This window comes from Diplotaxodon limnothrissa, linkage group LG7, assembly GCF_057381915.1.
Source record: "Diplotaxodon limnothrissa isolate DT_005_m linkage group LG7, D_limnothrissa_male_GT1.1, whole genome shotgun sequence".
NCBI lineage: Eukaryota > Metazoa > Chordata > Actinopteri > Cichliformes > Cichlidae > Diplotaxodon > Diplotaxodon limnothrissa.
The window spans coordinates 63,255,610-63,283,608 of NC_140602.1; the positions used below are offsets into that span (position 1 = coordinate 63,255,610).

The 27,999-nt window shown below is 39.9% G+C and overlaps 1 protein-coding gene across 1 annotated transcript; it reads left to right on the forward strand.

Moving 5' to 3' along the window:
• Positions 1-27,999, forward strand: xrcc4 (X-ray repair complementing 4). The gene is made up of 8 exons (XM_085358661.1): positions 1-63; positions 4,296-4,433; positions 6,134-6,324; positions 9,599-9,765; positions 11,469-11,600; positions 11,836-11,975; positions 18,971-19,112; positions 27,622-27,999. The coding sequence occupies exons 2-8, from the start codon at positions 4,298-4,300 to the stop codon at positions 27,719-27,721; spliced, it is 1,008 nt and encodes a 335-aa protein (XP_085214787.1). The 5' UTR covers positions 1-63; positions 4,296-4,297; the 3' UTR covers positions 27,722-27,999.

Genomic DNA, 27,999 nt, shown 5'->3' on the forward strand with positions numbered 1-27,999 from the left:
GCTTGTCAACAAAAACCCAAAACAAATTGGCGGACGCATAAAGGTGCAGCTGAAGCGCTGAAGGTAGGGCATTAATAGATGTGCTGTTCTCATATAGATGTGAAGGAGCGCTTCTACCCTCGTGCTTGTGTTTACAAACAACCCGTGTCTCACTCTGAGCTGAGCTCGCTAGCACTTGCTAGCTGCTTGTTCTTGTCATGTTAGCATACAGTGCAGTCGCGGGATCTGTTCTCAGTGTAAACCTCAAGTTGCCGCCAGTCTTGGAAAAGCAAAGATCGCTGACGCGTTTTAATAGTTGAGACTGAGTTTGCTGCAAGAAGCACCAAGAAGTTTGTTTGATTCGGAAACAGACGTCCAACTGTGAGAAGGAGCGCATTTCTTTTAATCATTCATGGGACAGTTGTTTGGACATACATCCTAATACTTAGAGTGGACTGTGAGAAAACATTAAACGAACGGGATTTTAGTACATATATTAGTCTCCCAAATGTTGCTGCTCAGCACACTTGCTCTGTAACTAGAAATCCTGTTCAACAAAGTCTGAGTTTAAAATTAAACTCCGAGTTGATCACCTCTGAGATGGGCAACTTTGAATTTTCTGTTTGAGAACAGCTGATCAGAGTAAATTTAATCAACTTAGAGTATGTTCACCTTGTTCACCTGCGTGCGTGAGTAAAAGCCGTCGTCAGTGGAGCTCTATATATGTTATTTTATGACGTCTGTTGTCATCATTTACTCAAATTTTCGTTAAGCTAATTATTCAGCTGTAACCTGACAGGAGCGAGATATGGGAGCCTGACGATCTGGAAAAGAGATCAGACACAGTTAGTGTGTCACCTTCTATTTTTAAATTGAGTCGGTTTTGTTAAATTACTGTTGTGTGTTTCATGGAGGAAGCCATAGTGATGCAGTGGTTAGCAGTGTTACCTCACAGCAAGAAGTTCCATACCCTGCTGCGGTCTTTTTGTTTGGAGTTCTTCATATTCTTCCTGTGTCTTTGTGGGCTCTCTTCTACTAATCCAGCTTCCTCCTACAGTACAATGACATCAATGTTACTGTGATTGGTCATTATAAAATGATCATAGGCATGAAAGTGAGTGTAAGTGATTGTTAGCCATTTACAATGGACTGGGCTAAAATACATGTAAAGGGAGTCTGCTCAAGTTTTTATTTTTCCTTTTTCAGTTTGTAAAATTCTGTGTTGATGTTTAAGAGTCGGTGATGTTTAAGGCTTTCCAAGGGTCCAATTCTGTTTGTGATCTTTAAATTAAAATAAATTATAAAGCATAACCGGCCTCTAGTCACATACATAAAATGCGATGTCAATTTTGGCTACTGTATTGGCTAAAGTGGCAACATGGCCAAGTTGAGCTTTTTACAACCATGTTATCATAACTGTGTAACTATGTAACTGCTCTAATGCACTGATACACAGCCTTTAATTAGGTCTAAACACAGGCTGTGTGCAGTGGAGAAGGTTGTTGGATTGATAAACAGCACCATGAAGCCAGACACATGTTTGAGAGCACTGCACCTTTAATTACATCTTTCCAACATCTGCTTCAGTACTAAATGCTTATGTTAATGCTCTGAAGTGTGATGTGCAAAAATAGCAGCACTCTTACAAATCGAAAAGCAGTCTTGTAGACAGTGTGAGGACAGGTCTCCAGTAGACCCACATGGACTGATTCTTATATTCCGGAGTACTCAAAGCGCTGTACACAACATGCCTCATTCACCCCATTCACGCCCACTCATACAAGCACTTCTAAACACAAGTGCAAACTAACCAACATTCACACGACGCTTGGGGAACTTGGGGTTGTGCCCAAGGATATTTGGGCCCATGCAGACTGGGGAAGCCAAGGATCGAACCACCAACCTTCCAATCAGTAGCTGATCTGCTCCACCACCTGAGCCACCCCTGGCTTGAAAAACCTGTAGAAAGTCAAAGCTTCTGCTGTTTAGATCCTATTGACACAAGCTCGCTTTTAATCATCTTGGCTTGAACTAAACAGTAAATGAGTTTGCTCACTGCTGATGTCTGCCAATTTTTTGTGACAAAAAGAAGGGCTGAATTCCACAACTTCAGAGAAATTAATGTGAAGCTGAGACATCCAGCCATGCCTATGCTTATAGCAACTGACTCTTTTTAGTGAGGTTAATTCATTTCTTTTATTTTGGTTTCTAGTTTTGATGTATTTTTTGTTTCCCTAGGTTGGAATGAAACTAGATACTTATTATTTGGTAATTAGTGAATACCCTTTGATACCTTGTTGTGTCCTAAATGTTATGCAACCATCTACCACGAGATGGAGCATTGTTGTAGGAATTAGACTAGCTGTCGTTTGGATTTTACAAGGAGGATGTCGAACAATTTGCAAATTTGCAAAACCTGTCGTAAAACTATTGCTGTTAAAGGTTGCAGTACAAGAAATTTATTCCACTGAAAAATTACGACTGTTTTCAACTCTGCATGTCAATGTCTCCCCGCATACCAAAGAAAACTTTAAATAAAACCAGCTCTGTTAGCTGTGACTGTTCTTCGTCAGTTGTTTTTTTTGGCACTATCCATCTTCATGGATACAAGCAGTGGAAATGAGATTTCTGTGAAAGGTGGATGGGCTTTCCCTTCGTGACAGCGTGAGTTCAGTTAGTCAAGAGAGGCTCAGAGTAGAGCCGCTGCTCCTCTACATCAAAATGAGTCAGCTGAGGTGGGCGCCTCTTGGATAAAGTATTCCAATTAGTCATGTCCTAGTGAGACGAGGCTCCGGAGGAGACCCCTGACTAGACCCAGAGAATATATATACTGGATGGCCTGGGAGTGCTTCGATGTTTCTTTGGATAAGCTGGAGGAGGTCGCTGACAAGTTGAAGGTCTGGGCTTTCCTGCTTGTCTGGGATTTATGGTCCTGTAAATTTATGACCATTATCTGGTCATATTTGGTCATATTATTTGTACATTATTTGGTTGGACAGAGGAGGGGAGAGGTGGTTTTCACCGATGTGAGAAGAGCTGGCATGCAGTCCTTCAAGATCTTGACTGCACAGATGTCCGAGTGACATCTGTTGTCAGATGAAGGCAGTGTACAAAGTATGTGCTACAGCTGGTCTGTGGGCAGCTCTTGCTTACGGTTTTGTTGGTCCGTAAGCCACCCGCAGAAAAGAACGAAGTCATAACATACAAAGAGCTGAATTGAAGCAGAGTGTTAAAAATAATAAGAAGTGTCTGCTGCATCCACTATCTGTGCTTTTCAGTCTTTAAATTGTTGGTCTTAGAAGTTTTTTTGCCATTCTCCTCTTCCCGGGAACTCAGCTATGCGTCATGAAATATTAGATACGTTTACACCGGCAGGACACTGGTGGGACGGGGCACTGGAACATGTGTAAGGCAACATCAAGCATGCCCACAAAACGACACCCATCCCCTACCTGGGACTCTGCTCCTGCTGAAACGCATCCAGTCGTCAGGTCTGCCAATCCCCATGCTAACAGTCTCTAGCTTTTAAAGAGCCAGTTTTAGCTTTAGTTTCAAAAGATTTACATCAATAATGATCAGACCATGGTCATACAGAAAATTACAAATTTACAAAAGCAAAGAAGTAAAAACCATTTTATTTTATTTTCCGAAAAATACTTTGCATTCACGAACCTCTTCGTGGTTTCTTAATTTCTTTATGTGAGAGAATGATGAAGAGTTGCAAAATGAGACAAGCTCACTCTATCTATCTATATTTCTTTATGTCATAAAATAAAATAAATTATTGACCACTTTGACAAGTACAGTTACAGGTCAAGTACAGTGGATAGAAACATTGTCAATTTTTTTTTCTCTAATGAAGAGCACAAGCATGTGGCTGCTCGATGAGGGAATCCAGAAATGCGCTTCAATGAAAAGACAATTACAGACTGGAATCTTTTTTATTTTATTTTATTTTTTTAGGTGGTATGTCCTCTCCACTTAATCCCTTAAAGCTGGCTTGGCCAACTCGAGGCCTCGAGGGCCGGTGTCGTGCAGGTTTTAGATCTCACCCTGGGTCTACACAGCAGGACGCCGGCCCTTTGAGGCCTGGGTTTGGACACCACAGCCTCAAAGGGAAATCAGTACAAAGTTGTTCTGAGTGATCGTCTTTGTCCTGTAATCAAACATTTCTGTCATGCTGACCTCACACGTGGGGCCATTGAAAGGTTTGATGTAATGAAATGATGTTAACCAAATCCAGTAGTAAGTACCTATTAAAGTACTCGGAAAACTTAAGTGATCTTTTAATCAGTTTTTGGTCTGTCTGTCTGCAGGGATGCACACGTCAGTGCGTGAAATTAATCTCTGCTCAGACACCTCCTACTTCCTGCGGGTGGACTGGGAAGGGTGCAACTTTAGTACCGGCTTCCAGTTGCTGCTTACTGATGGACAAGATGCATGGAGAGGGGAAGGTAAAAACAAAAATCACTCAGCATGACTTCACAGTTTATTACCTTATATTATACACTCTTACCTCTTTTACATCACAGTCCTCAGTTTTCAGAGGCTCAAGATAAACTTCAAAGGCTTAAAGTCCTTTGAGATAAATGTTGCCTGGGACATTGGAAATTGGTACCAATTTCACTGAGCAACTGCTGGCAACCTCCAGTAACCACCTGCTAATCATTCCTGAAAATACATTTTTCCTTATCAACCGGTGGTTACCAAATGGTCACTAATGGGCTTCTGGGCCTGTGTGACGGGGCCAAGTTGTTTTCTGCTGTTCTGGTGTAGCTGACTTGGCCATTCTGAAAGTTTTTGCTATATCTTTGATAGATGAATTTAGTTTGTTCTTCAGAAAGCTGCTGCACGCTAAGCTGAAAATTAGTTTAGAAAATGCTAAATGCAAAAAATAAAGACAAAGAATGTTTTGTTGCAAGCTCAGTAATTCAGACAAAAATCCTTGATACCATTTATCTAGACCCAAGTGACTTCTTCCGTTTCTACAGTCTGAATCTGAAGAGGGTCAAGAAGTCAGTTGGATGAGTGATGACTAAAAACCAGATGACTATAAACCACTGAAAACCGCTGTATTCAGAGGAACTGAATGACCTTTTTGGTTGATTCAGTTCAGAAACTAACGATTCTTGAAATATATGTGAAACTTAAATCAGTAATTTGTAACATACTGATTTGAGGGATAGCTGTAGCTCAGGATGTAGGACAGGTCATCTACTAATGGGAAAGTTGGTGGTTCTGGGATGTACACAGTGCTTAGTAAATGTATTAAATCAACACACAGTGCAACGTTTATACCACAGCAGCCCTGTATTTACAGTAATTATCAAAATCATTCAGGGCCCAAGCACGAAATATGTGAAGGCCTTATTGTAATCACTCCATTCATTATTGTAATTATTAAAGCAAATGAAGGGGCTTTTTGGGGGGTTTAACATATTTAAAAACTCATGAAGTATTGCACACGTGTCAAGTCTGGTGAAAATTTTATTATTATTTTTGTTTCAGACATGGGTGGGGCAAAATGGCTCGGAAAACCCCCCTGCACAGTGAGGAAAAATTACGTCCCCGTGCTGGGTTTCACATAGTTGTATGAAATTTGGTACACGTGTGTAACATGCAAATCCATGGGTCCGATAGACCCATGTCCCAAAGCCAACAGAAAGACCGCCACTTCGAGTTTTGGCACAGCTTTGACCATTTCCAGTTGTTGTACTTTCGAGAACTTCTCCTTGGGGTTTTATCAGATGAACTTCACATTTGGTCAGTCTAAACTGCAGACCTAGGCAATATTGAATTGTAGATCTTTTGAGTTTTTGTCAAAGGGCGTGGCTGTGGCGCCCTGGCAAATTTCAATTATTTGCCATCAAATTTTATTTGCTCTAATTCACACATACATTGTCCAATCTGGACCAAATGTCTGGCTTCATTTTTTAGCACTGGAGGTTCCAGCCTCAATTCATTAACAGCAACAGATTCTGATGTTGCTAAACTTAAATGTGCCCACTGTACACTTTTTTTCCCCTCAAAAATCAACACTGTTTCCATCTCATTGAGTAACATGCTGAATTAGCTGCTAGAGGATTTGGGATAATCTTTTTCTTAATTTAAATTTTAGACATGATTCTCTTTTTATTTATTTTTTCCTATACAGTGAGGGGTGAAGTGGTGTGCAATGAGGCAGAGGAACTGGAGATGCCATTGGAAAGATATATCGAGGACGTGGAGCAAGCCTTTACAGGGAGAGAAAACTCCAACACCTACAACTTCACTTTGACACCTAATCCCCCAGGTCACAGTTCCACTTTGACACTGACATATGAGAAGATGCAGAAGGATATCTCAGTAAGTGCTGCATGTCTAACTCATGAATGAGTTAGACCTAATATCTCACTATGACACCCAGATAGCAGTGGGTTAGATAAACAGTGTAGTGTGGTTAAGCTGGCCCATTTTTGGCCCATTTTGAGTCGACTTTTCAGTCGAGCGACGGTTGTGGGATCGGCCCGAGTTTCGCTTTAATCGTGTGTTGTGCATCGTGTAGTATACATGGGGTAACGAGAAGCGATTAACACCTCACGACGAGCTCCCGATCAACAATTGTATGGTTGCAAGAAAAATCAAACCTGTTTGAAATCCTGTCGCCCGTCGTGATGGTATCAAAGCAACCTCTCACACTGCACACGCGCAAACACAGAAATGAAAGTGAAAAAGACTTATTTAAATGTCAGCAAGCCTTGTATTTTGACTTTTGCACTACTTTTCTGCAGGTTAAATGAAACTACCATGTTTTCTGGTTGTCATGGTTCCTCAGTGTATTTTTTTGTCTTTTTGTGGTTACTGTGTATCTCTGTAGTGTGCTTATTTTTGTCTCTTTCTTCATATTTTGTGGTTATTTGTTGTAGTTTTATGAATCTTTTTGATTTGTTTCTTGTATTTTCAGTTGCTCTTTGTCATTTGAATCTTTGTTCTTGGTTTGTGGCTTCACATTTAATATCGATTAGTGGCTTTATGAAATATGACCTTTAGTATATTTGCACTGCTGGTGTTTCATATTTCGACAGACGGAGTGATGGTATTTGGCAGTTGACTGAGTAATGCTTCTGTAAAGGTTCACTGTGTGAATACACGTACAAGATTTAGACACAGGGCCTATGTTCTCATCGTAGTTGTAAAAAAAATGGAAATGTTGAGTGCTTCCATAACAGCAAAAGGGAAATGAATCTATGTTGCAATTTAAAAAAAAAAAAATGAAAGTACCATGTGTCAGTTTACTGACGTGTGCAGCAATGTGTTATTAGAGGTGACCAAGGCTTTTCTTCCACAACAGAGAAAAGCCCAGTTATTCATCTGTCATAAGGTTTTGAGTCATAACATGAGCCTTCACTGTAATGTCTCCCTATTTCTGCTCCTGTCAAGCTCTGCTGATTGCCAGCAGAGCCCAGAAATGAGTCTCACACTTGGAAATAGTCAACCACTTCAGGGAGCACCTAACTTTAGTATTTTAGATGGTATCTTTGGACACTGGCTGCATTTTCTCTCCTTTTCACTCCTTCCAGTCCTTGTATCTGACTATTTGCGCACCCAGTTTTATCTGATCTCAGAAGCTGAGCAGGGTCAGATGGGTGAATACCAGGTGCTGTAAGCTATTATGCAGCTGTGGTTTAGGTAGTAGAGCGGGCCGTTTACCATTCCAGCGTTTTGAAGTATTCCTGAGCAAGATACTGAAACCTGAGTTTTGAGTGTGTGAATATTAGATAAGGAGCTTGCGTACAGAAAACAGCATGTGGATGAATGTGTGTGTGATTGGGTGAATGAAGCTTGTAGTAAATTGTGCTTTAAGTGCTCCAGGTAGAAAAGTGCTATGTAAGTATCAGTCCATTTACCATTTCTCAGGAAAATTGTGAATGTGAGGGTGAATGAATGGTGGAATTGTAAAGCGCTTTGACTGTCTAGAAAAGCGCTATATAAATGCAATCCATTATTAATATTATTAGTTGTTAATGGGAATACATCTTAGATTTTTAGTGTTAGACTATTAGGTGGGGGGATAAAGGAGAAATGCAACATTCACTCTTCTTGGTTGTAAATTTGGAGTAAGTGGGGGACCAGTCCTGAAATAAAAGTGTCTAGCTGTTAATTTATGTGAATCAGTGAGTCAGAGTTCCAAACAGTACTGTTGCTATGATGACATTGGAAACCTGTTGCTCTCAATATTTTGTGTCCAGCTGGCCTGCTGGTGCCTAAAACCAGTCAACAACATCCAGTTTGATTAGCAGCTTTACAACCTACTGCCCCTCACATAAGCCCTCAGGTAACAGTTGGAGGTAGGCTTATGATGACTAAGAGCACAATACTAACTCAGTGAATACAAGGAGAAGATAACTAGAACGTTTTTCCCAGAGCGTCTTAGAAAAACCATTTTCATTTCAATATGTAATATTTCAGTCACATGTTATTTACTTACCATTTGTAAGAGTTGATGAAGTAATAGCTGGCAAAGGTTAGACACAGAAAAAACAGAAAGTGTGGAAATGCAGGAAGGGATAAATTACTGGTTTGTCTATTCAGTAGAAATTGCAGTTCCTCAAATGTACTGCGAGGAAATAGTGAGTAAATAGTGAAATGTAAAGTCTTCCACTTCAGAGAAGAAAAGATTGTTTGTCACGTAATTCTCCCTTCATACAACCCGAACAAGAGCCACATTGTGACTGTAACTCACCACAATTGGCTTTGTTGATACTTAAAGTTGCGGTGTGGCTGTGTTGATTGAAACACAGGGGAAAACTATCCTTAAAGAATAAAACACTTTTTATTTCTTTGGTTTGTGCCAGGATTTAAAGATGCTTTTTAATGCTGTGAAGCTGAGTATTTTTACATTGTAGTCTGTGGGTAGTTTACGCTGGCATCAAATGATTAATCCAGGAACTGCGACTTAATTAAAACAGTACGTGGAGGATAGTATATCAGCATTTGGTGTTGATTTTCTGCTGTTTATCTCTCTTATCCAGTCTGGAGACACACAACTATTACTTCCCCCATGAAACACAGTTATTTATGGAGCTGTGGATCACAGGGGTCAGAAGTTAGAGCTGATACCCACATTTGTGCTCCATGTCTTTGTGTGAATGCAAACATGTTTGAGAGAAACGTTTGTTCCCCAGAGGCCACTGATCACTATGCTTGTGATATGAGTGAGATGGCCCATAACCTCAAATTAAGTCTAAACATAGTAGTTAAACTTTAATACTGTCAAATCAGACAGTTTTGGTTAGAGTTTTATTTCATTCTTTAAGTTTTCACTCTCTCTGATAGCCTTTCTTTAGTATTTAACCTCTCAAAATACATTTAGTAGTTCATCAGTAATGAAATACTTGGTAGTAGGGCTGTCATGTTATGATATGGTTATGACAGCCCAAAGATCTTATCAAGAATATCAAATCATCTGTCAGTTATTTTGGATAAATACGTTATGAACATGTGCCAGTAATACAGGTCCATGAGAACACCACAGCTTGGTAGTTGTAGCTCTAAAAACATATATTTAGGTCACAAAGACTGCCTTTACAAAACTAAACAAGTCAGTTTGTTTGGTTGATTTTTCACTCCTTTCTTCCAGTTCAGGCTGGGCTGCGTTCTGCTGAAGGCCGTCCCAGAGCCAGCAGAGGCAGTGAGAAATTTACTGATTCACAGTCTGCAGAGGGGAAATAACCTGCAGCACCACAACCAGAGACTACAGGAGGAGAACGAGAGACTTCGAGGAGAACAGCAACACATCACTGCAGAGTAAGTACATGCATGGATGAACACACATGCATACAAAATCACAGTAAAGTCAACTTTACACCCAAACCACACAAACTGTGGAAGGTGCGAGTATGTAATCTTGTGCTAGCACATAGTGCACAGAAAATACAGGAATATTTTGGTTAGGGATGGGTACCGGTGTCCGGTGCTATGATGGCACCGGTTCTGACATAAACGGTAGTAACCAGACCGAAAAGCAGCGCACATTTCGGTGCTTTATTTCGGTGCTTTTTTTTCCTGAGCTGTGATACACTTCTAGCCAATCATTTTACGTTTCCGAGGATAGTGCGTTCTTTTAGAGCAGAGCTACAGATTAAAAATGCCCAAGGTGAAGCGGTCAAAAGTCTGCCTGTACTTCACAGCAAAATATGCAAACTCAGCAGCAACAAGTGCTTTAAGCTGATACTGTGATACTGTCAAAGGAGGTAACACCTCGAATCCGATGAAACACCTGGCGACGCATAGCGTTTTTTTTAAAGCCGAGAAATGCGCCGTATGATAGCTTGCTGCGAGACCTCACACCGAGCGCATCTACTCTGCGTGGGTTGCCTGTTATCTGACCCGGAGTTAGCAATATCCCCCAAAAACCCCGAAGAGGAGAGTCCTGGCCCCTAGCCCTGCCAGTGTAGCAGAAATGATGACGGATGATGATGCAGCAGCAGCCGTTCTTCTCTGCGTGAGTAGCTTAATGTTGTTCGTGTGTCATTTACGTTGAGTAGGCTAACCACGTTATTACATTAATGCAGTAAGGTGAACTAGCAAACGCCGTCGTAGTTACATGCAGCTGTCTTCTTGTTTGATGGCAGATACTCCCTTCACCCTGGCCAAAAAGGCTAAAAGGACCAAAGAAAAAGTGGAAAACAGTTAAACATGAGAGGTTTTTGGATAAAGTTTGTGTTTTTTCCATTGTTTAAGCACCGCTTCCAGCCAAGAGTGATACCATATATGCCCCATAGCTGCAGAAAAGGCTAACATTGTTATCTTTTTACAAAAAACCAGCTGAACATGAGAGGTTTTTGGACCAATTTTGTGTTCTCCATCCTTTAAGCACCGGTTTGAGCACCGTTTGAGCACCGGCACCGTTTCAAAAATACCGATTTGGCACCGGTATCGGATAAAACCTAAACGATACCCATCCCTAATTTTGGTCCACACCAAAACTGTTGCTTTGTCTTCCTGTCACTGCACACTCTGTTTCAGATGTTTTGTTTTCTATCCGTGGCTCTATATAATGTCATAAAGTGTCAGCATTTTTAATATGATCATCTAGTTTAGTCCATGTTAAATGGACTGTAATTTATGTTTTGTTTTGTTTTTTACTCTCAGCCTTTTACACTAGTAGACTGTACTAAATCCTGAGTCACCATAAACATTATTATATTTGAAGAGGCTGAGTCAGGTTTCAAAATTCATTACAGGATAGAAACAGCTCTAGTACAGGTTACAAATGATCTCCTTAGGAATTAAAAGTCCTCTTCACACACTAAGGATAACAATAGAGTTCCACAGGGTTCCGTGCTAGGACCAATTCTATTTAAAATATACATGCTTCCCTTAGGCAGTATCATCAGAAGGCATGGCATACATTTTCACCAACTTGATCTTTCCATGAAGCCAGATTACACAGACTAATTAGTATATTTGGGTTTGCTAAAGAACTTTTTTGTTTCTGTACATTCAAGACTGAAGCGTTACATTGGTGGTAAGGAAGCCCTGGAGGCAGAGCTTTACTCTCGGTTTGTCCTGGTTCTGAATGAGAAGAAAGCAAAGATCCGCAGTCTACAGCAGGATGTCACAAAACTGGAGGAAATGAGGTGCACTGCTTATACCACATTGACTCTCAAACACTGAAGCTTTTCCAAATGTTTAAAAAGTAGATTTTTAGCTGTGAGTTTTAAGGCAAGCATTTTTTAAAATGAAATATATGCCATAATTGCTTATTAAACAGGTCAAGGGTATTTTTCCTTAATTACAACATTCCTCTGATTTCTTTGTTGTAAAAGTTATGTTAAGCAGTGAATCATGTATAATGTATGGTTTCTGATACAGGAGTAATGACCAACGAAAGAAAGACTCAGTAAAGTCAGGTCAGACAAGAGGTCAGGATGATGGTGTTGAAGAGGATGATTATGGCGGCAGTACTGATGAGGACCCAGTGGAGACGCAGTCGACTCCAGCCTCCAGTTTGGGTAAGACTGGTGACACTGGGGAAAAAACAATTAAGTACAATTTCGTCAAAACATCAAAACAAATTGCTAAAAATCAAACTGGGAATCATTGTTGGTGAGTTTTTAGCTGCTTTTAAAAAGAGAATCGACTGTTCTCAAGCTCAGAGGAAGAGACTTCGAGAGTCTGGGGTTACAAAAGCTCTGTCTCCTTTAGTTCTCAGCCTTGTATGATGCACAGGCAGCAGGCCCTCAACCTGAACACCCAGAGTGAAAACTGAGTCTGAAGTTACACCAATGTTCTTGAACTGAAGATTTAGCACAAGAGGTAAGAGGACCTAGAGTTTCCATTACCTTAGCCATCAATCTGTCAGGGATACAAAAAACGAATTTCTGTTTTCTCTTCATTAAGTTGGAGAAAATTGTCATCCAAATAACTATTAATAGAGTCTAAGCGCCTATGCGGGATAGATTAGAAGTATCTTGGGGATTAAAAGAGACGTACAACTAAATCTCATCTGTGTAGCAGTGATAAGAAGTGTATTTAAAAAGGCTCAAAGTGTGTAGAAGAGTGTGTAAGTGTGTCACAGATATAACAGAAACAGTAAAGGACCCAGAACAGAACCTTGTGGCACAACGTCAATAAGAAAAGAGGGAGCTGCTCTTAGAAGCTGCCACAGAAAATTAAATAACCAAGTAAACTTAATCTTAATCTCTTAATTAATCTCTTAAATTAATCTCCAAACATTCTTGTTAAACCATTACTTTGAGGAGGTACTTGTGCTCCTTTTGTCATGACCAACTTGTTTTAGTTCATAAATAGATGTCACGATATTTTCCTTGCGAATTTACTGAAAGATTCCTAGCTTTTAATATCATTGATGGTAAGCTTTTCTGGTTTAGTGGTAACTAAACAGGTAAAAACCATAATACCACCACAATGTTTTACAGATGTAATTATGCCAAATTCTGTTATTGTCTTTTCTCCAAACTGAACACTTATTTAAAGTAAACATGCTGTTTTGGCCACATCCATCCAGAACATTGTCTCGTGGCTCATCTATGTCATCTTTAGTAAACTGTAGATGAGTAGCAGCGTTCTTTTTGGAGAGCAGTGCTTTCTCCTTCTAGCCCTGCCCTAAACACCAGAGAACCTCAGGGCCTTCAGAGTTACCTTGTCTTCCTTCGTGACCTCCCTGACTCACGTAGAGGGTAATGCCGATCTTCAAGTCATTTCGTTGAATAAAAACAAGGTGCTCACCTGTACTGGATCATCCCATTGATTAAAAGGCCTGACTCTAATTTCTGCTATAAATTTGCTGGTAATCCTACAGGTTTGCATACTTTTTCTCCTCACTCGTATGTATTCTCAGGAAATTTCATTTCTTTTACTGGTTTCAGTTTGTCTACTTTTAGATCTTGCACATATATTATTAAATATAAAAAAAATCATGAAGCCATGTCCATTTTAATCTGAGTCTTACTTACATATTTTTGTGCTTTGGAGTTTGGCGGAGAAGTGCTTTTACTGTTTTTTTTTTTTTGTTTTTTTTACTTTGCTAGCTGATGGAAAACACCTGCTAAGATGAGTGTGACATGTCACTGAGAGCAGGTCTGAAACACCACTACCTTCACATTTATTGCTCTAAAGTTGGCAAACCAGCAAACGTTGGGCATTTCCACACTTTGACTTGTCAGCTATGGCTTAAAATACATCATTGGGAGCTGTTGTTGTGGGAGCTAAGTGTGTTTGGACTATCAAGAGACTTTGTTTTCCTACTCAGAAACTAACCATGACCTCAGTTAGCAGTTATGCAATGCAGAGTAGTGTGCGTCCATGTAATGACTTCAATAAACACCTTTAAATGTGTGGTGGAAGCAGGGCAGACAGCAGTTCCGGAAGCCTCAGTGTATATCCCCGACTCCATTAATGAGAGGTGAGCCATTATTGAACAGTCATCAGCCTTTCCCTTCCCCAGTGGTCTACTGGTGTTGTTAACCTGCCAGCTAAGAAGCCCTGTTAACTGCCAATCATATTAAAAATGAAACCAATCACAACGTTGTTGTCCCTTCAGGCTGTGTGCTAGCCAACATTAATGCCTTAACCTGAGTCCTACATACAGAACAAATAGAGAAGGTGCCAAAACCCTCAGACCAGTCAGAAGATCGTACTCAGTCTAAAAAGATCAGTTTTGACTTTGGAAGTAACTTGTCTGCTGAATGGAAAGATTGTGTCACAAATATGCTTAATTCAGTGCCAGAACTGTTTTCACAGCATGAGTTAGATTTTGGACAGACAGAAAAAGTACACCACCAAATAAAGCTTAGTGAGGAAACGCCTCCAAGAACTACTCGACATTGGAGTGATACGAGAATCTGAATCTCCTTTTGCCGCCCCAATTGTAGTTGTCAGGAAAAAGGACGGGTCTGGTAGTTTGTGCATCAATTAAAGGAGGCTAAACCTCTAAACCATAAAGATGCATACACACTTCCCAATCTAGAGGAAGCATTTTCAGCTCTGGCAGGGTCAAAATGGTTCTCAGTCTTGGATCTCAAGTTCGGATACTATCGGATTGAAATGTTGGAGTCAGACAAGCAGAAAATTGCCTTAATGTATCCCTTTGGGTTCTGGGAATTTAATAAGCATTTCAAAGGCTCATGGAGCGGTGTATGGGTCTGATGAATCGTAAGGAGGTCCTCGTCTTTATTGATGATCTCATTATTTTCTTGTTATCCCTCGAAGAGCATGAGCAGTGTCTGAAGAGAGTCCTGTTGAAATTGAAAAAGTTTGGCTTGAAATTAGCACCCGGCTGAGATATTTAAATATCTCAGTTAAGTACCTCAGCCATATAGCATTAGAGTATGGAGTCGAAACAGATACAGAGAAAATCAAAGCCCTCACAACTTGGCCCATCTCCACCAACTTTAAGGAGCTAAGGATCTTTTTTGGGCTTTGCTGGGTATTAGCGGGGATTCATCCAGGACTACTCTAACATTTTAAGGCCATTAAATGAGCTAACCGCCGGTTACCTACCAATAAAAAAGGGGAAGAAAAGATCCACAAAGCAATAAAGGTCTGTATACTAAAAGAGCCATTTGGCCAGAGATGGACTCACAAATGATCTGTTTGAACGTTTACCTCAGCCCCAGTGTTGGGTTTTGCAGGCCCCAAACTCCCATATATCCTCCGCACGGACGCTAGTACCATTGACCTTGATGCAGCTCTTTACCAACTTCAGGATGGACAGTTGAGGGCCATAGCATTTGCTAGCAGAGGACTTGATCAGTGTGTGTGAGTGTGATGTCTGCCGGAAGTGTAGACGTGAGAGGGCAGCCCCTCTCATGAACATTCAGACAGGTAGTCCCCTTGAGTTACTCTTTATAGTTTATCTATGTATTGAGCCAGAGCAGTCTAACACAAAAGATGTATTAGTTATGATCGATGACTTCACTAAGTTCGCAATGGCTGTCCCTACACCCAATCAATGAGCATGCACTGTTGCAAAAGTCTTCTGGGAAAAGTTTATTGTTCATAACGGTGTCCCAGACAGACTTAAGCGATCAGGGCCCCGATTTTGAATTGAACACAATAAGCAAACTATGCAAGATTGATGGCATGAAAAAGATACGTACAACACTGTATCATCCCAGAGCCAATGCCGTTGAGAGGTTCTATAGGACGCTCCTCCAAATGCTTGGTACTTTGAGTGACAATGAAAAGTTGCATTGGAAAGAATATGTAAAACCTCTAGTACATTGGTTCTCAAACTTTTCACAATGAGTACCACCTCATAAAATATATGGCTCTTAAAGTACCACCTTTATGAACAACATTAAAGTACAATAGTATAGGCCTATTTAACACCATATACAGTTTACACTAGAGATGGACCGATCCGGTATTACGTATCGGTATCGGTCCGATACTGACCTAAATTACTGGATTGGATATCAGAGAGAAATAAAAAATGCAATCCGATCCATTAAATATCAAAAAAGCACCTCACAAAACTTGCGACATGGCATAACTCGGCTCATAACTGTAGCACGTCGGAGCAGTATGCATCACCTGATAGAGCGGCTGTGGCGTGCGAGACCTGTCGTGGTCTGGTTGAGCATTTGGAGCCTCGCTACCAAATTGGCATTTCATCTCTGAGAAAGTGATCCCAGAGAGAAGTAAAGCAAGTGTGTAAGTTCATCTCTGAATGTTTCTAAAGCATTCCCGCGTTAAGCTGAACAACCGATATATGGAGCGACTGCCTCTTCTCTCCCCTCCCTCTCCTGCTGCTACTTCAATCGTGAAACTGATCAATGATCAGCTGATCGGCTTTTCTGTCGCAAGTCTGTCTCTCTTGCTTGTTTTTGGCCCACTTCACGCCAGAAAGAGGAAACCAGCGGCTGAACAACAGCAGCACGTTTAAGCTTGATAAGCTGTTGTTAGAATTTATTTAATATTACTTTGTACACCAGGATCCTTTTCTACGTAGCTGACGGCTGGTAACTGTGCAGGGGCGGATCTAGCAAAATTTAGCCAGTGGGGCTAACAGGGAAAAGGGGGCACAAAGACATACTTTTCTTTCTTATTCTCATTTAAAATATCTAGCTTTTAATAAATAATTATCTGAATCTTACACCCAAAGTTTTAATCTTATGTAAAACGTATAGAAGTCCATTACTGTATATAGTAACTATTAAGTCTAATATACCCTAGTAAGCTTTACTACTTTTTCCTTTGGGAAGGTACCATCTGTGCAGTCTGCAATTCTGTTGAAGAAAGATGTTGAATCTATTTAATTATTCTTGAAAAAGAATTGATTTCTTTGCATTTTTTTTCACACTGCATCAAATTAAAGTTGATTACGTCGATTAAGCGTCATGAGGTGGAGGGTGCGGGGTGGTTCCTTTTTTTTGCTGGGAGTTTGCAACCCTATTAGTTAGGTTGCTTACTCTTTAAAATACCAGAATAGGGAGGATGGAGAAGGTTTAAGTTCATTAGATTGATCAGTATTGCTGAACTATGAAATATTTTCGGTGCAGTATAGTTTTTGCATACAGGTATAACAGAATAGCTTTAGTGTTTTGTTTTGTTTGTAATTTGAGTTTGAACTTATACAAAATGCAGCAAGATATTAAAAAACAAAACAAAAAAAAACAGTTTTATTGATTAAGAAACACTATATCGGATTCATATCGGTATCGGCCAATATCCAAATTTATGATATCGGTATCGGACATAAAAAAGTGGTATCGTGCCATCTCTAGTTTACACAAGACAATTTTACTTCTTTTATGAATGTAATTTTTTTAACTGTCATAAACGGGATGTGACAAGTAATAATAATAACAACTGCACTGCTTTAAAACATTCACAGCAGGTGGGATATCCGGTCTTTAAGTGATGACATATGAACCCTGCTTCCGCGTCCAAACTACTCTAATGATGTGATGCGTTAAGTTCAAAGCTATTATCCAGTTTTGCTTCTCTCCGTGAATGTTTTTTTGTAGAAAGTCAGGGCTTAGAGGTGGTGCCATTTCATGCTACTGTGGTCTCATCTTGAGTGAAATATTTTATCTTTCCATGGTTTATTTGCACTTTTTATGAGTTCACTGTAAGTAAAACATGTCTAACCTTTACTGAAGAAATAGTTTACAATGTTTTGTACTTTATTTTGCTGAAAAACATTTTTATTCAGAATGTTTTTTTAAATTGTAAACATTTAAACTATTGAGATTAACACTGAAGAAGCATTTAAAACCAATGTGAAGATTTTTACATCACTATTTTATTTTCTATTGTAAACAAGATTAATGTTACAAGCAGTACTTTTATGTGCTACCAAATATTGAAGTGTAATTATTTGAAAACTTGGTGTGTCCTATGTCACTGACAGGTCAGGTTTTTGTTTTTGTTTTTTTCGGGTTTTTTTCCCACACCCTTTCGACTTTCAAACCTTTGTTGAAGTCTCATTCATTTCACTGCTTCTGTACATAGCCAAACCTTCTGGTCCAAATCATTTGAGCTCCTTTAAAGGTTTTGATGAAGTAAATTAAGGTGAAGTTAAGTTTTTTTTTAAGTAACTATAGTATTACATAAGCAGCTTCTACCATTGACATTACCCTTCATCAGCCACTAGATTTTTACTCCCAGATGGCATGGATGTAATTAGTGTGCCAAGTATGTAAGTGTAAGTAGTGAACATAAGTTAGCAATAAAGACACTGCAAGAGATTTTTAGGGGACTTTTGCCTTTCATGATTTTTCCACTTTGAAATGGTTTACTTCCAGATTAGATTTCTTTTTTATACGTCAACAATTTTTGGATGCTGTTTTCCTTGTTGGGCTTTCCCTTCCCATCACCAGGCAAAACTTGCACCATTTGTGTTTTTTCTGTTGCCACGACAATGACTCAGATGGCTAGTAGGGAAGGGGGGCGTGAAGGGGTAAAGTGAATTCGTGGAATACTGTAGTGTTGCTGTGTGTCTGCATGGGTCTGTTTTGTGTAGTGTAGAAAGTGCTGCTAAGGTTCAAAATGTGTTACTTAAACATTGGATTAGTTGGTGATCCCATTTAAGGTTGGGAAATATGTGTGTTAGATTCTTTCAGTGGGCTAATCCAATGGGACTAGTAGCAAAAACCACCTGTTCTGCACTTCTTCCAATCCTTCATCCTGTATTTAGTTGTGACTCAAACCATTAACTTACAGATGACATCCACTGAACGTGACACAGTGAAAACAAACACAAATAGAGACTGCATCATTGCTTTTGCAGGGGGGGCAATTAAATGAACATAATATATACAAAAATCCAAAGAACTGGGGTTTATAATGAATCTTTTTTTTTAAAAACACATAGATGTAAATAGTTGCTGTATGTGTGACAATGTTTTGTTTAGACTGGCCCCCTGGTTAATGAGGAGATGGTGTCCATACTGTACAAAGATTATCATCAGTATAGTAAGATTGCTCTCATTTTGTTTGACTACTGTTTTTTACTCTCCTGACTCCATGCTCTTCTCAGAATCACCGACTCCGGGACCACTGGATGAAAGCCTGAGTGACCTCACAGATGTGGCCCCGTCTCGCAAACGGCGCTTTCGTCACCTCAGGGCCCCAGAGGCTGCAGTAAAGCGACCAAACCCAGAGACATCTCAGAGAAAAAGGTATGAGTGTCTCTGCGCTGCCTCATTCACATCAAGATCACTGCTGGTTATGCTGCTGTACTTCATTTTGTATTCAGAGTAGCTCCTCCAACTTAACATCGCTGCCTTTATAGTTTCAAACACATCATCTAGGTCTGTTAAAATGTGTTCAGATGTGACAGGGAGGGACAGCTCCACCTGAAATAACACATTCTATATCAATCAACTTGATTGTCATAATTCACACATCTCCCTCTATTGCTGAGGAACTAAAATCAAAACACAAAGAGCTTGATCTGTTTTTTAATTTCCCAGTCCTTTCTGCTGTGTCATATTTTCCTTTCCTTCACATCCATCATCCCTTCTCTTCAGGGGTGGATCCAGAAGGGTGGCATGGGGTGGTATGTGCCACCCTAAAATGATCTCTTTCCACACCAAGTGCACCCTAGTTTTGCATATGACAGTGTTGTTTATTAAAATAAGATAGCATTAACACTTTGAGCGTAGTTACAGTTAACAGTGAATATAAATTCTAAAACTGAATATATTGCATAGTGTCCACCCCCTGCACAATTAACAAGTGGTTCAGCCCATAGCGCAGAATGGCTTTTTGTTTTCAGTAGCATGTGATGCCTATGATTGTGCCAGAGCACATTTTGAACAACACCATGGGAATTTCAGATTTCACACAGGTGGTTGGATGTTACACTCTGGAAATGGAATGAAGGTGAGTGTTACTAACCCTCTGGGGTCCACGGACATGCCACACCTCCAGATCACATGACTGATATAAGCTGACATCAAGCTGCAGCCGCGCAGAGTCTCAGCCAGTGTTTAAAGTTCTGACTTCAAAGTATACACCGGTGTTTAAATTTTAATGACAGGCCACTAAATCCAGAGTTTTATGATTAGAAAGCATACATAAGCAATGCTTTTTTCTAAATACTATTGTCACGTTTTTTAAAAAGCATTTACTAATGACAGCGCAAAAACAGTAAAGAAAAAAAAATAGCCACCTCTTTCCTATTGGTGGAAAAATGTACCATGTCGACCAATTAAAAAAAAGTCAACACGTGGGATTTGGTTGTTTAGGAAGAGGGGCACGTTTTGGGAGTGACGGCGGAGAGACAGAGCGAGCGAGTGAGTAAGACAGAGAGAGAGAGATATCAATAGCGATTAGATTTGGGAGATTTGTGACGTTGAGCGTGGAGTGTGTAGTTAGTGTGTTGCGTTGTCTTGTGTAGTTAGTCTGTTGTGTAGTCGTTGTTTTGTTTTGTCAGTGAGGGACTTAATGACTTATTGTGACACCTGATTGTTCTCTCAGTTCAGTTAGAGTAGTATTTTTTAAATTGTTGTACAAAAGACAGCAGGTGTATTGGTTGCATTTTTAGATCAATATTTGGATATGTTTACAAAATGTGTGCATAAGGTTTCCAAAATGAACAATTTATATTTGCATTTCAAGTTATAAAAATAATTTACTAAACATGTCTGTGGTTTTTACAGTAAAAAAAAAACTACTACTAGGATTTTATTGTCTTTTGTGTGATTTCAGATGAGTTGTGATAATACAGTATGTCAATGAAAAAATAACTGTAAATTTAGACACGTGAAGTTGTGCTGAAAAGAATGATACCAAGCTAGGCAAACAAATAAAATGAAGCAATTTAAAGGTGAAATACAAATGTAAAATCAAAAGGAGTCAAAAATAGCCAGTTATATTTTGGACCTCAGAGGGTTAACTCAACAAATCAAAAACTTTGTTCATGACAGTGCAAATTTCTGACGTTTTGTGGAACAATTTGATTTTTTTCTAACAAAAAACGGTGTGAAACTCAAGTTAGCTAGTTGAGCTACATATTTATTTATTTATTATACAGGCTATACAGTACATAAAATCAAAATTTGCACGTATTATGTAACTAAAATGTTTAATTATGTGGGCTACAGAAAATAATTAAGTTATAGACTATATTTATGGAAAAATGTGTATACTTACTGCATTTGAATCATTTTAACCATATGTAACCACCTGCATATGTGTTTAGAAAAATAAGGCTTTGATTTTGCCACCCCATTTGTTTTCCTTCTCACCCTAAGAAAATTTCTCTAGATCTGCCCCTGATCTTACCCCTTGGTAGTTACTTTAATAAAAAATATCAAACATTCACTGTAGGGAATCATCTTTATGCTGTGTTATTAAGCCCAGTGTGTAGAGACAACTAAATGTGTTACAAACATGGATAAATGTTTGTAACACAAATTTTGGATTAGGATTCAGATATGTGTGTTCACTTTTAAAAGAACGTGCTTTATTTTTACATAAGTGGATAATATATTTTTTTTCATAATCAACCCTTTTAATATCTTGGATATCAGTGAATGCCGTTATTGTCTGGTTTGAAGACAGTTTGGAGTGCGGCTGCTAGGATGGGGGTGGGGGATTGTCAAAGGAAGTCTAGCATGTGAAGTGAGGAGCCAAAGAAACAATTGTGCAACTCTCTTCTATTCTCCTCGCTGTTGTTTCTATAGCCCCTCTTTTCAAGCTCAGTCAGACCATCACACTGCTCTGAAAGCCCCATTGCTGCACATCCAAAACCTCTCAATACCATTGCTCTTGTTCCCATTTCGTCCATTTGCCAGCTTCTTTTGGAGGTGTCTGTTTAGAAAATATTCTTAAAAGCATGTCTCAATCTGACATTGTTTCTGTAGCAGTCCCTACCAACAGAGTAAATATACTGTGTCCAGGTTTCTCAGAGTGCCAGTGACTGTAAAACACATGCAGATAAGTGTTGCCATCCATTTAAAGCTGCTGTCAGGATTTGGTACTGCTGCCCATTACCAGCTCTGCCTTCTCTAACAAGAAGCAGCAGTGAGCTAATGTACAGTTGTAGCTGCTGGATGTTTGATCACTGCAGTGGCTGCTAAAACTGCCCCCCTCTGAGCTGGCACACACAGCAGAAAAGAGGCCCTTCTCCTGGTGGTGGCTATTAACCACTGTTACCTCCACAGAGAAGATGGAGACCAGGATGAGGAAAAGTTAACATAGTAAGAGAGCCACATAAACAGAAGCATGGCTGGCAATGTAAAAAAGTGCTCAGCATTTTGGGAAATTCCTTTTTGTGTCACTTAACCTCACTGTGACTCCAGCAGCACCAAGCAGGTGTATAAAAGCAGTCAAGTTTGTATTTAACAAAATATTTATACTTGAATGATATATAGATTAGAGATCAGTGGCTTAACAAAGAACCCATTTATGTCAAATTGGTCAGGTACAAGGACTGAAAATGTGTGATAAAGCAGGCAATGCCAAAAGGAACAATTTTAAAGACCTACAGGAAGCTGGAGAACTGTTGCTCAAGAGCACTTGAGCACAAAAATACAAGAAAGTCTGACTCCTTGGATACAAACTGTGAAGAAGTGAGTTTTTCACAGTACTGCAGGCTAGCAGCTGTTCTGCTCTTTGCAGTAAATATGTATTCCTACAATAAACTAACCAATTCCCATATTCTCTTCTTTACTTCACTAATACACATATTTCTAACCCAAAACTCTTTGTTTGATGAAAGAAAGAAGGATTTCTCAGTTCCTCTGAAAATAAAGAGAGGTTTTCAGTTTACTACCCCATCTCCCTCTCCTGATCTTTGAACATGTGGTTGGGATATAATTGTTTGTGTACACAGAGGACTGTTTTCCCATGAAAGGAAACTAAAAGAAAGTTACAGTGAAATCCTTCCTCCCTTTTACACATGGACTGGTTCTGTAAACGATCAAATATCGCTCCAAGCCATCACAGATAATCACTACAAGCCATGGCACTGTGAGGGTCTCACAAGTGTTTTCATTTTGATTTATACTGGGATCAACACAGATTTAATACATTCTTTGTCGTTTTAAAACAGTCTAATTCATATATATATATTTTCTCGATATTTTAGGTTTAAAAAATATGGGGTGGCTGTAGCTCAGGTGGCAGAGCAGAGCAGGTCAGCCACTAATCAGAAGGTCGGTGGTTCGATCCCAGGCTGCCTCCTGGCTGCATGCCAAATATCCTTGGGCAAGATACTAACCCCATGTTCGCCTACTGGTGGTGGTCAGAGGGCCCGGTGGCGCCAGTGTCCGGCAGCCTCGCCTCTGTCAGTGCGCCCCAGGGCAGCTGTGGCTACAATGTAGCTTACTATCACCAGTGTGTGAATGGGTGGATGACTGAATGTAGTGTGAAGCGCTTTGGGGTCCTTAGGGACTAGAAAAGCGCTATACAAATGCAGGCCATTTACCATTTAAAGCGTCACAGTCTAATTAGCTAATTAATCCAAAACACCTGCATAGTGGGCTTTTAAATGGTCTCTTAGAAGAGGTTGGATGTTCCCAAAGTGCTCTATCAAAGCACATTAATAGAAAGTTACGTGGAAGGGAAAGGTGCACAAGCAGCAGGGATGACCACAGCCTTCAGAGGATTGTCAGGAAAAGGACATTCAAAAGTGTGTGGGACCTTCACAATGAGTGGACTGAGTTAGTACATTAAGAGCCACGGCACACAGACGGATCCTGAACATGGGCTTCAAATGTCGTATTCCTCTTGTCAAGCCGCACCTGAACAACAAACATCAGAAGCATCTTACCTTGGCTAAAGGAAAAAAAGAACTGGTCTGTTGCTGGTCTAAAGTCCTCTTTTCTGATGAGAGCAAATTTTGCATCTCATATGGAAACCAAGTTCCCAGAGTCTGGAGGAAGAGTGGAGAGGCATACAATCCAAGATGCTTGAAGTCCAGCGTAAAGTTTCCACAGTCTGTGTTGATTTGGGGAGCCATGTCATCTGCCGGTGACGGTCTACTATGCTTTATTAAGTCCAGAGTAAGCGCAGCCATCTACCAGGACATTTTGGAGCACTTCATGCTTCCTTCCGCAGACAAGCTTTATGGAAATCCTGACTTCATTTTCCAGCAGGACTTGGCACCTGCTCACACTGCCAAAAGTACCCAAAACCTGGTTCAATGACACTGGGACTACTGTGCTTGGTTGGCCAGCAAACTTGCCTGACCTGAACCTCAGAGAGAATTTATGAGGCATTGCCAACAAAAAGATGAGAGACATGAGGCCGAACAATGCAGAAGAGCTGAAGGCTGCTAATTAAGCAACCTAGTCTTCCAAAGGCTGATAGCATCCATGCCATGCTGCGTTGAGGCAGTAATTCATGCAAAAAGGGGTCCAAACCAAGTACTGCGTACATATGTATGATCATGCTTTTTAGAGGTCCAACAGTTCTCTATTTAAAATCCTTGTTTTATTCATTTCATAAAATGTTCTAATTTTCTGAGATTTTGAAATTGGGGTTTTCATAAGCTGTAAGCCATAATCATCAAAATAAAAAAATAAAGGAATGAGTCTATATCATATTTTAGTTTGAACTTTTAAGTTGAATTATTGAAATAAATGAACTTTTGCACGATATTCTAAATTTTTGAGTTTCACCTGTGTACGTACACACACACACACACACACACACACACATAACTCTCAATGGTCATGAGAATTTGCATATTAATAATCAAGGAACTGACCTGCCAGCCCATTGTTCATTCAGTGGTGCTAGTTTCAGTCATTGTGCAAATATAAGATTGGGGAAACCTGCTTTCAGCTGAGGCTGAAGAAGTCACTTGGATGAACATTTCTCCCACTGAAAAAACTATCTCCTGATGAACAGAATCAACGTTTTGGGATATGCACCAGATAAGTTTGATATTGCTACATAGAGAAATCACATTATAAAACAGCTTTCAGTTTTTGATGTATCGGCTGCCTAATGTGCCTTATCTACAAAGCTGTAGTCTTCAGTGGAAATGCAGAACAAAGGTTTTGGACATTATCCTTGTAAATAAAGTTTCCAGGTGGGAATGCTGCTAAAGTACTTTATAAGGAGTTCATACGCCTATGGCTTTGCCAAAGTTAACCAGTTAGATATAACACGCTCATTAATGGCAGAGGTTGTATGCCCCCACCCTCCCGTCACTCCCACTTTCTTGCTAAGCTAATATATGTTTCTATTCATCAAGATGTAGCACAGAAATGTGGAGACTCTTAAAGCACTAGTGTGACCATCTGGCCCACATTTGTGTTTTCCTTATCACTTTTTCTCCCTTGATCCCCTCTTGATTTCTTTTCTCTGTTACCCATTGAGCTTTCATGATCCCCTTTTGTCCTCTCTTATCTCCACACTTAAACATCACATGGTGTCACCATGGTTTCTAAAAGGCTGATCATTTAAATTTTGTGAGCCCTTTAAATCTTTTAATGTAGCATAGAACCACTGTTGGTAGTCACACGAAGAAAAGAAAAATTACAAAACCAGTATTTATTGATGAAACTATTTCATGTTTTGGGGTTTGTTTGTTTTTTCTCAGAACCTCACATGAAGATGACCTGCACCACCTGGGTTCAGGTGGCCTGTATATTCATATTCAAATAACCACAAAGAGAAAAATATACAAGAGACACAGAAAGCCGCAGAGTCAAAACCGGAAAGGCATAACAGTGAGAAGAAAGAATCATGACAGACGCAGAAGCAGGAAACTTCTTATGGACAGGGGCGTATCTAGAGAAATTTCTTAGGGTGGCATGGAAATCAAATGGGGTGGCAAATCAAAGCCCCCCCCCCCCCCCCCCCCCTTTTTTTTTTTAAACACATATGCAGGCCTGACAACAGGTGTATCACTCCTCCGGTTTTCCACCTCAAGACGGTGTTTTCATTGCAATCTGCTTTTGTGACATTCATTAGTACCCTCACTGACACAAAACAAAACAACGACCACACAACACACTAACTACACACTCCACGCTAAACCACAAATCTCTCACATCTCAAAACTCGCTTTCTCTCTCTCGCTCACTCCTAAAACTTGCCCCTCTTCCTAAACAAAGAAATCCCACCTGTTGCTATTTTTCTATTGGTCGACATAGTACATTTTTTTTCACCAATAGGAGAGAGGTGGCTTCTTTTCTTTCTTTACAGTTTTCGGGCTGTCCTTAGAAAATGCTTTCTCTAGCATTTCTTCCTGCACAAACGTGATGATAGTATTCAGAAAAAAAGCATTGCTTGTGTATGTGTGTGTGTGTATATATATATATAATATAATATAAAAATTGTAAATCTGGGTTTAGTGGCTTGCCATTAAAATTTAAAACTGGTGTTCACTTTGGAGTCTGAACCTTCAAAACAAGCTGAAATAGAGATTCAGGGTGGCTGCAGCTTGTTGCTATGTCAGCTTAAATCAGTCATGTAATGTCAGGTGTGTCGTGTCCTTTGACCCCAGAGTGTTAATAACATTCACCTTCTTTCCATTTCCAAACAACCAACCACTTGTGTGGAATGTGAAATTCCCATGGTGTTGTTCAAAAGGTGCTCTGGCACAGTCATAGGCATCACTTGCTTCTAAAAAAAAACAAAACCCATTTGTTAATGGTGAGTGGGGGGGCACTATGTAATATATTCAGTTTTAGAATTTATATTCAGTGTTAACTGTAGCTACCCTCAAAGTGTTAATGCTATCTTATTATAATAAACAACAACCCCTGAGCAAGGTACCGTCCCTACACACTGCTCCCCGGGCGCCTGCTTAGTGGGCTGCCCACTGCTTCACTGAGTGAATGGGTCAAATGCAGAGAAAAACAAGTAATTTCCCCATGGGGATCAATAAAGTATCCATTATTATTATTATTATTATTATTGTCATGTGCAAAACTAGGGTAGCACTAGGGGTGGCAAGAGATCATTTTAGGGTGGCACATGCCACCCCATGCCACCCCTCTAGATCTGCCCCTGCTTATGGATTAACTAGTTTAAAGTATAAAATGTAAAAAATATTCATTGCTTGATGAAGCTAAGTTTTAGAGACCTTCAGTGTGACCTTCAACCAAGGCAGCTCACTGTCTGGGCATTATTTCCTTTTAGAGCTCAAATGTGACATGATATTTAAAACCCCTGTGTATCGTTCCCTATATGCTTGTAGGTAGAACAACAACCGTATGAAACATAGTTTTAAAAAGCTCGATATTGATTTACTACAGCTTTAACCATGTCAGAGGTCAAATGTGACATTATTTGTCAATTTTTCACCAATAAATCATAACATTTAAAATATTGCATACAACAGCTATGATGTATATAGACCGAATGCACGCTTATGCCACAGGAAAAAAAGCCTGCTTTGGGGAGGTAACATCATCAGACTTAAAAACTGGTGGAGAACATGAGCCTCTATGTTGAAATGCACAAAAACAAATAGAAGTAGTGATGTGTTTGATGTAGAACACTTAAAGTAGGGGAATTGCTGGGCCACAGTTACACACACGCACACACACATTGCCCATGTGTTTCTTGTCTTGTGTCCTATAGAGCACATGACATATTTCCTGTTTCAACAGGCAAACGGTCCTGTAAACCAGTCTCATTAGCCCACTGACCTCTTTTCTGTGTGTGTGCGTGTGTGTGCATGTGCGTGCGTGTGTGTGTGTGTGTGTGTGTGGTTGACAGGAATGACTCCCCTGCAGGATCCAGTAAGCATCAGACTCCACGGCTCTCTGCAGATGCTGCAGCAAGTTCTGCAGTGGAAGACCTTTTTGAGGAATTCTGATGTTCCACGTCTGCACCTTATAGACGTAGACAAGACCACAGCAGTGAAATGCCAAGGCATCATATTTTTATTGTGATTGAATGCATCTAGTGCTGTATCTATATGGAAGGATAAAGCACTGCAAAAAAAGGCGTTCAATGGATGCTGATGAGAGAAATGCTTGGTGATTCTTTATAAAGCACTGTAGAGGTTGCTTTTTTTTTTAGTAAAGTACACTAATGACCAATGTTTGGAATAGTAAAAATAATAAACATGTTTTTATCAAAGTTTACATTAGC